General features: G+C 33.7%; 1 protein-coding gene across 1 annotated transcript in view; it reads left to right on the top strand.

Moving 5' to 3' along the window:
* Positions 1–9,996, top strand: part of NAV3 (neuron navigator 3) — a 552,011-nt gene that overhangs the window by 268,040 nt on the left and 273,975 nt on the right. Inside the window, exons 6-7 of the mRNA XM_007947567.1 lie at positions 1,437–1,463; positions 1,734–1,873. Coding sequence (XP_007945758.1) covers positions 1,437–1,463; positions 1,734–1,873 — 167 coding nt within the window. The remainder of the gene's footprint in view (positions 1–1,436; positions 1,464–1,733; positions 1,874–9,996) is intronic.

The raw sequence follows: 9,996 nt of genomic DNA, 5'->3' as shown, positions 1-9,996 counted from the left end.
TTGGCATCTGTGATCATCATGTTATACTGACAAACTGTAGATCCTTTTGACCAAGAGTTAAATGCTGGAATGATTTGCAAAAGATTCTAATGCTGTTTATGGCACAACCTCTAATGAGCAAAATAACTGAAGGAAATATTTACTAGCCATAATTATATAAACTCTAAAACACAGTGAACATTTTGAAACCATTAACTATTCCAAGAAATCAACACTTCTGTTTTTAAGCTTATATTTGTGTTTCCTGATGTCCATTGCATTCAGCAACTCATTAACTGCACTCATCAGTATTAGAAAGGTATTTGAATTGACTAAGACTTTAATATTCTATCGACCTTTAGTTAAGATAATGTCAAGTAGTTTTTGTAAAAGTGAGTTAAAATTTGACTACTATAACAATGAGGTTGTGAAACTCTGATATGTTAAGTATCAATATGACAAATATGAACTTTTTTGTTAAAAAACTTATGTAGTGAAACTGTAAAAAAATCAGTGCTGCATTTATAGGATCTGTATTGTTTTTGTTCATTTTCTTTTGTAATAGGAATCTTCATAGTAGTACACAGTGATATTCACATGGTGGCAGCAAATACAAGCAAAGATGTTGGCGACCCTCACTATCTAGTTTTCTAAAAGGATTTTAGAACACCACATTAGTTCTTAATTTAGGCTATTCTAGTTTTTGCTTTTTTAATCTAAGTAGATTTAGTTTATTATATACATTCAGAATAAGTCAGTACTATAAAAGCAAAATAAAGTATTTACACATTTTAGGCACAGTTCATAAAATAATTGATATAGTACTTGACATCATAATGAGGAAATTGCTTAAAGACTGAAATGAATATCTAAAGTGATATTCAGTTATAATAAATGGCTATAGATCACAATCTCCTGTCAAATTCTCCTAATAGTAAGATATTCTGCATGTATTTCCTCATATCCTGTTCTCCATACATAAAGAGTAGCTAAAGCTGCTGTTTCTATAGGTATGGATTGTTAACAGTAATTTTTCTTCTGAGACCTGCATCTTGTCATTTTGTTTCTCTGATCAATTGACCACACTTGTGAGATAATCAGCTAAGGTCTATATCTTAATTTTGACAAGTGCATGGGAGTCTTTCTGTGAATCAAATCAGTCAAATAGGAATTAACCTGTGACCTTGATCTCCACACCATGTTTCAGTTAGAATAACTGACTAGCTTGGATATTCAGTAAACATTTGCTGATTTCAAGTTGTTAATATCTTTATTCTTAACATTTTAAATATATAAGATAACTTGGAGTACAATTACTTAAAAATAAATATTCTATACCTTTAAAATAACATCTTAACAAAGACTCCAGGTAGCTGATTACTACTACACTGAAAACATAATAAAGAGAAGTGTTGTTTTTCTCTTATTTTTAATGTAATTTTTATGGTCCTTTTAAGGCAAAATGTTACTCTTTGGGGGATGAGGTAAGTGTCACTTTTCAGTTAATATTATTTTTAATTATTCTATATTATCAATATACTTTGGAGGCATGTTTATTAGAAGCTGAAACAAAATTATTTTAAAGATACTCAAATTTTGTGTTTAGGTATTTATTTCTCATTTACACTATCATTTTCTGCTAAATAGATTTAATAACATCATTTACTGAAATTTTTCCATTAACTCTCAGAGCTCCCACTCCCTATCTTTTCATAAGGTACAATAATGATGTAATTTTTCTTATACTATTTTAGGCTTCCAGGGCCCTCTAGGGTGCCAGCTGCAGGCAGCAGCAGCAAAGTCCAGGGAGCCTCTAATTTAAATAGGAGAAGTCAGAGCTTTAACAGCATTGACAAAAACAAGCCTCCAAATTATGCAAATGGAAATGAAAAAGGTAAGTGTTCACCTGTTACATCATTACAGAACAAGTATAACATATCAGTCTCATAAATTACCCACTAAATCGAATATTTGATCAGTGTTACAGTTTTTGGAATAGGAATGTTATCAGTAGAGTTGTCTTTTATTTTCTAACTATCCCTTCTTAAGTTCTAGCTTTCTTCGAGTATTTTCTAATCTGAAAAACATTTTAAAGAAATAAACTGATTTATTTTAAAGTGATTGATTTCATACAAGTATAAATTCTGTTCCTCAAAAATAATTCCTTCCAGGATGAATATAAAATAGTATTTTCTTATGTATTTTCATGATTTTCTGAAAACTTATCATGAAATCATAAAGCAGTATTAAGTCTGTTTGGATCCTTAGCTTTAATTAATGAAACATAAAGACCATAACTATTTTGGGCAGTTAGGGTTGGCACATTGAAAGTTGAGAAAAAAACAATGGTAGGTATTTATCTTTGGAAGCAGCAGAACACAAAATTATTGTGGCATTGTTTTTCTCCAAACAGAGAAGTTATTTATATTCATCTTATTTTCTTAGAATAGTGTATAATTCAAATACTAAATCATAGTATCACTAGGAAAAAAAGGATATTTAATGAAAATGTGTGTTGAAGGCCAACTATCAATTAACTACATGCCACATGGTTCTCTGTAATGTTCAGAGTCTGCATTTAGAGGGGTTGGCTTGATGCATTTTGTCAGAGTGAGGTATGTACAGTTCACTTATTAATCAAGGGAAAATCCTTTAAGAAATATATACATTTCTATTGTTATAAATTTCTATTTCTATTGTGATAGTGTTTTCAAATCAGCAGAGCTTTATACTTCTCTTTACAATACTTGACCCTACATAGAACCAGACACAAAAAGTCACAAATACATATTATCAGTAGAGGAGATGTCAACTTTGGTTTGACTGATTCAACCATGTAGGATTTATATGTATGCATGCTGAGGATAGGTAACTTCATATTGTTTTAAGTAGAAGATCTAATTAAACAAATTTCTCTTACTCACACTTGAAATAACTTTGGGTTCACTCTTTTTTGAAAGTTTTATCTCCTTCACATTAAAGCAAAAGAAGTCAAGTGTAAATCCCTTGAGAGCACAGCTATTTGTCTTGGTCCTTGCGATGTCCACAGCTCTTAAATTGAATGGAAAAAAAAAAAAGTATATAGTTGAAAGTTAGTAGCTTGATGTTAAAATATAAAGCTTCTGATTGAATATCCTAAGACATATTATTTAAGAATTATAATTTTCCCAAGGAGAGAGAAGATGGCAGTTCCCCATCAGAAAACCAAGCTCTTAGTTTTATGACTTTCCTAGAAAGGGTATTAAAAGTTCACACTAATACTTTCCATTTAGGTTATGAAATTCTAGGGGAAACTAAACATGCATTGAAAAAGAGATGTGTTGAGTTGACTTCCAAGTTGTCAAATTTAGCTTCATGATACCACTGTTATATAATATTTTTGGAAGAAATTACTACTAATAATGAAATGCCCTTAATAACCTCGCACTTGGAAATCATAATGGATCTTAATCTTTGTCATGTGAAATACTATTCCTAAACCTATGTTTCTAATTTTTAAAAGGAAAAAAAAAAATCAGTGATAGACAACCATTAATATATTTGCCATTCTACATCTGTTATGTGTGTGTAGGGAATGATGCAAATTTAGAATATGAGCAATATTTATAGTGACCACAAGGTGGAGACAGATGTCATATATTAGGAGACTGACCTAGCAAAGTGGACTTCCTCAGATACTTATCTTGAAGGAAAGACAAAATTGTTCATGGTGATTTAGCCATTGATTTTAATTCCAACTAATTTAAAATTCTGAGACATTTTAAGTGTGTGATTCACAATTATTTTAATACACTGAATTATGAATTAAATGACTATAAACTGTAAGTAATGATTTAAGTTTAAATTGTATCACAAGTTCTTTGCTTCTAAATTAATCATTGTGCCATTTTATATGGTATTTCCAATGTATTATCTTAGACTCACAGCGACCCCTCCTTGGGTTTCCAAGGCGATATCTCTACAGAAGTAGATTGCCCAGGCTTCCTTCTGAGGAGTGGCTGGTGGGTTTGAACCATTAGCCTTCTGGTTAGCAGTCAAATGCCTTAGGCACTACACCACCAGAGCTCTTTGAATCTTAAATTATGAGAGCATAAAAAGTTTATAATTTGTTATTTTGAATTTTCAAAATAGTCATTTTTGATAAAAAATGTTTGATTCAACTTTTTGTTAGTTTGTTTTTCTTTAAGATTTGTACTCGCAGCATCATTTAATTAAAAATGTGAGATCTGTCTGCTGGCAATTTGATCTCTGTCACGATCTAGTTTGTATACACATCCTGGATATGAAGAATTGAGTTGCAAATTAAACAACAATTTTCAGAGTTTACAGTATTGAAAGCACAGATTTAAGAAGTACTAGCTTGAGTAAGCTGATTCTTACATTGTCTTTGGTTATTAGAAATCGGTAACATTTCAGTTTAATAAATTATTAAGTTCTTGAAGGTTTAACCAATTCATCTGTAATTTGCTCCCTGGCTGCTTCTAATCGGAAATGTACTTTCTACTTTCCTTAACAAGTCTTAGGTGAAAAGGGGGAGCTGTGGTAGCATAGTGCCTAAGGCACTTGACTACTAAGCAGAAGGCTGATGATTCAAACCCACCAGCCACTCCTCAGAAGAAAGGTTGGGCAATCTACTTTCGTAGTGATATCGCCTCAGAAACCCAAGGATAGGTCGCTATGAGTCAGCCCGACTCGACGGCACATAACAACAACAACAACAATAGGTGAAAAGGAGCTATGTCAATCAATTTAGGACTCTCTAGAATTTCTGATAGACAGTAAAATATGAATTGAATCACAACTAAAATAGTTTTACTTCACAATAATAAAATTAAAAAAAAACTATTATCACTGCAATAACTTTTCACATGTATTTTTTAAAGAATACCTTATTTGCAAATTGTGAGACTTAACTAATAAAAAGAAAACAGTAGAGAATCACAAACCATGCTTCAGGAATAAATCTAGTATTGTTTTTATAATACTGCAATTCACAATAGAGTGTGATCATTTCACCAAATGAATTAAAAGAATTAAAATGAATTAAAAGATCTGTAAATGTTATCATAGATTATCACTTACCGGGAAGGCTGAAATAGAAACATTGGCATTCTATCACACCATCAGCCATTCTATTAAAGTGGATTGTGGGGGCAAATTTCTCAGAACAAATGATGAAATGAAAACAGCAACCATTATAGAGAAATATTTCTTTTGAGAGTTCTTCAGTTTCTTCTTTCAGTGACCTGACGTTCAGAAACTGACAGTGAATATGTTCTGACACCAGCATTTATTAATTTTTCCATACACCCTATGAGAGTATTCCAGACAGATAAATGCTGTAAAGAAAAGCAAATACCTGTTTACTGTGCTAGAAATTGGGAGCTTTGATGGCATAGTGCCTAAGGCATTTGACTGCTAGCCAGAAGCCTGGCATTTCAAACCCACCAGTCACTCATTGGAAAGATGATTGGGCGATCTACTTCCATGGAGATACTGCCTCAGAAACCCAAGCAAGGGTCGCAATGAGTGGGAATCAACTTGATGGCAGTGAGTTTGATTTGGTTTGGTACTAGAAATCAAGGACCACAAGAAAACCTTGCCATGGTTCACTCAGGCATATGCTTTATATGCTTGTAATAAATTATTTTCATAAGCAAATCACAGTTGTTTTATAAAATCTAGGTAATATGTCTTATATATGCTAGACAGTTTGGTATTATAAGGATTGTCAATATCTCTACCTTTATTTGGAATCCAGTTTCTGAATTACTTTGTGAAAACACGAGCCTAGACAGGATCCATTAGTGGAGAGCTGTTTTTCCATGTTACTAAGAAACAAGCCCTTGTACCAGAGAACATGCTTCCATCTTGTTACTGTTTCTCCCACATGATCTATATATTGTACTGAGATCTCTAAGGAGGAGGAGGTTTCCTTTTTTACTTTGTGATTCTGATCAAGTGGTGTGGAAGCCTCTCTGTTTACACTTTTAACGTAGAATTAGTAGAATTGATGCCAATAATTTAGCAGCATTTTAGTCACACTTTATAGTAAACTAAGTTTTAATGTGAAGTTTGCATTAGTGACAATTATTGCTGCTCATTATCAGATAAAACATAGATATCTAGCTATTCAGCACCTTCTTGGTTTTATTTATTTTGTTTCTCTGGAATTGCTTTAATGTCAAGGACCTACACTGTTTTTTTGTTTTATTTTTTGAGGGGAAAATGCATGTGCTTAGTTATTATATTACTTTCTATGACTTAATTATGTACTTACCTTTGACTTTTTGCTTCACTCCTTCAGTACTTCTATGAGCTCAAAATATAATGTAAATGTGTCATAATATTAGAATCATTTTATGAATTTTCATGTTGTCATATAATTAGGTACTTATATCAGGCCAGCTCACTGCCATTGAGTCCATTCCAACTCATAGTGACCCTATAGGACAGAGTAGAATTTCTCCATAGGCTTTCCAAAGTTGTAAATCTTTACAGAAGCAGAGTACTTCATCATCTTCCTGCAGAGTAGCTGGTGGGTTCGAATCATTGACCTTTTGGTTAACAGTTGAATGCTTAACCACCGCACTACCAGATCTCCTCATTTATCATGCAGTATAGGAAGGAAAATTGGGCAATCTACTTCCATAGTGATACTGCCTTGGAAATTTGACGGCAATTAATTATATATATATATAGAGAGAGAGAGAGAGTTATAGAGTTATATATATAGTTATATATATTTGTTGTTGTTGTTGTTTGTCGTTGAGTCAGCCCCGACTCATAGCAACCCCTCCTTGGGTTTCCAAGGCAGTATCACTACGGAAGTAGAATTGCCCAACCTTCCTTATATGTATATATATGTATATATATATAGTTATATATATATAATTATATAGTTATATATAGCTGTGTGTATATGTTATTTGTCTGTGTATACATGTACATATGTTAAGATGTACACATGTGTACCTGTGTACATACTTTTCTGAAACTACATGGTGAATGGAAGCCTTGCTACAATTTTATAGCACACCACAAAGTGGCACTCTAACATTGCAAATGATACGATCTAACCTGTACAGAGTGCACAACTGTTTCAGTCTCCCTGCGATACCATCCTGTGTTTCTGCTGAGTCGTCATACAGGTGATGACTGAGGGGTGTCACAAGTAATCCTTTGTGGAAGGCTACGAGGAGAGATGAAAGAAAGCCCACTTGGGAATAAGACATATTTGTTTTTGAATGCTTATGTTAAGCTTTTTTACTTTTTTTCAAAATGTACTTTGGCATGTTATTTTGAAATGAGAGTCTAAATTAGTCTAAATTGATTATTTAATAGAATGATTGCCATGGCCTCATTTCTTAATTATATCCCTCCTTCCATAGTGATCTGTGGTGCTCAATATGTTCATATTCAGTGTGGGCTACATAAATATGTGTGTATACATATATATATATATCGTATATATGTATTTATTATACATATAATATTGAGTATGTGTGAATGTATGTATATATGTTCTGTATGCATGTGTGTCCACCGCTCATCTGTCACTTTGTTGTACTGTCGTGGCTTTCATGTTGCTGTGATGCTAGAAGCTATGCCACCAGTATTTCAAATATTGGGAGAGTCACCCCTGGTGTATGGGTTTAAGTAGAGCTTCCAGACTAAGACAGACTGGGAAGAACCATGGGGCCATCCACTTCTGAAAAGAAAATGGCCACTGAAAACCTTATGAATAGCAGTGAAACATTGTCTGATGTAGTGGTGCCAGCAAATGAGCCCCTCAGGTTGGAAGACACTTAATATGACTGGGGAAGACCTGCCTCTTCAAAGTAGGGATGACCTTAATGGTACGATGAAATAAAGCTTCCAGTACCTTCATCTGTCATTGTATTAAGCTCAAAATGAGAAGAAACAGCTGTAAAAATCCCTTAATATTTGAAAGATGGAAAGTATGAAGTATGAATCTGGAAAAACTGAAAGTTGTCAGAAATGAGTGTAACACAAAGTTGACATCCCAGGTACTAGGGAGCTGAAATGGATTGGTAGTGGCCATTTTGAATTAGACAACCATGTGGTCTACTATGCTGGGGAGACAATGCTGTCACATTCATCACCAAAAAGAATATTTCCAGATCTATCTGAAGTACAGTGCTATCAGTGAGAGGATAATATCCATACGCCTACAGGGAAGACCAGTTAATATCATTTTTATTCAAATTTAACCAACTCTGAAAACCAAAGATAAAGAAATTGATGATTTTTAACAAATTCTGCAGTTTGAAATTGACCAAACATGCAATCAAGATGTATTGATGTTTATCAGTGATTGGAAAGCAAAAGTTGGAAACAAAGAAGAATCATCAGTAGTTGGAAAATATGGCCATGATGTTAGAATTGATGCTAGAGACAGCCTGATATAATTTTCCAAGACCAATAACTTCTTCTTTCCAAATCCCTTTTTTCAACAACATAACTACCAGTATACATGTGGACCTCACTAGATGGAATAAATGGGAATCATTTCAACTACACTGGAAAGAGACAGTGGAGAAGTTCAATATCATCAAGTTCAAGTTAAAGCTGAAGAAAATTAAAGCTGGCCAGAACCAAAATACAACCTTGATTATATTCCACCTGGATTTTGAGACCATCTGAAGAATAGATTTGAAGCATTGCATACCAGTGACCAAAGACCAGATGAGTTGTGGGATGACATGAAGAATACCGTACATGAAGAAAGCAAAAAGTCATTAAAAAGACAGGAAAGGAAGGGAAGACCAAACTGAATGTTAGAAGAGACCCTGAAACTTGTTCTTGAATGGAAAGAATCTAAAGTGAATAGAAGAAATGATGAAATAAAAGCACTGAACAGAAGATTTCAAAGGGCAACTCAGAAAGGCAAAAGTCAATTATTATAATGAAATGTGCAAGCACTGGAGTTGGAAAACCAAAAGGGAAGAACATGCTCAGCATTTCTCAAGCTAAAAAAGAATTGAAGAAAAAATTCAAGCTCTGAATTGCAAAAGTGGAAGTTTCTATGGCCAAAATATTGAATGATGCAGAAGGCATCAATATATGATGGAAGGAATACAGAGTCACTGTACAAAAAAGAATTGATCAGTGTTCATTTATTTCAGGAAGTGGCATGTGATCAAGAACCAATGGTATTGAAGGAAGAAGTCAAAGCTGCACTGAAGGAGTTGGCAAAAAAACAAGGTTCAGGAATTGACGGAATACCCATTGAGATGTTTCAACATACGGATGCCCCACTGGAGACACTTACACGTCTATGCCAAGAAATTTGTAAGACAGCTACCTGGCCAACTGACTGGAAAAGATCCATATTTGTATCCATTCCAAAGAATGGTGATCCAACAGAATGTGGAAATTGTCAAACAATATCATTAATATCACAAGGAAGTAATATCTTGCTGAAGATAATTCAAAAAATGGTTGCAGCAGTATATTGACAGGGAATTTCCAGAAATGCAAGCTGGATTCAGAAGAGGATCTGGTGTGAGGGATATCATTGCTGATGTCAGATGGATCTTGGCTGAAAGGAAAGAATACCAGAAAGGTGTTTACTTGTGTTTCAGTTACTATTCAAAAGCATTTGACTGTGTGGATCATAACACATTTTAGATAACATTGAGAAGATTGAGATTTCCAGAATACTTAATTGTGCTCATGAAGAAGCTGCACGTAGACCAGGAGGCTGCCATTCAAATAGAACAAGGGGATACTGCATGGTTTAAAATCAGGAAGAGTATGTTAGGGTTGTATCCTTTCACCATACTTATTCAATCTGTATGCTGAGCAAATAATCCAAGACGCTGGACTATGTGAAGAAGAACATGGCATTAGAATTGAAGGAAAACTCTTCAACAGACTTCAATATGCAGATGATACAACCTTGCTTGTTGAAAGTGAGAATGACTTGAAGCACTTACTGATGAAGATTGAAGACTACAGTCTTCAGTATGAATTAGATAAAGAAAATGAAAA

This window comes from Orycteropus afer, unplaced genomic scaffold (genome assembly GCF_000298275.1).
Source record: "Orycteropus afer afer isolate SDZICR_OR568_19922 unplaced genomic scaffold, OryAfe1.0 scaffold00190, whole genome shotgun sequence".
NCBI lineage: Eukaryota > Metazoa > Chordata > Mammalia > Tubulidentata > Orycteropodidae > Orycteropus > Orycteropus afer.
The sequence above is the reverse complement of the archived record's forward strand: the minus strand, read 5'-3'. Positions and strand labels throughout refer to the sequence as shown.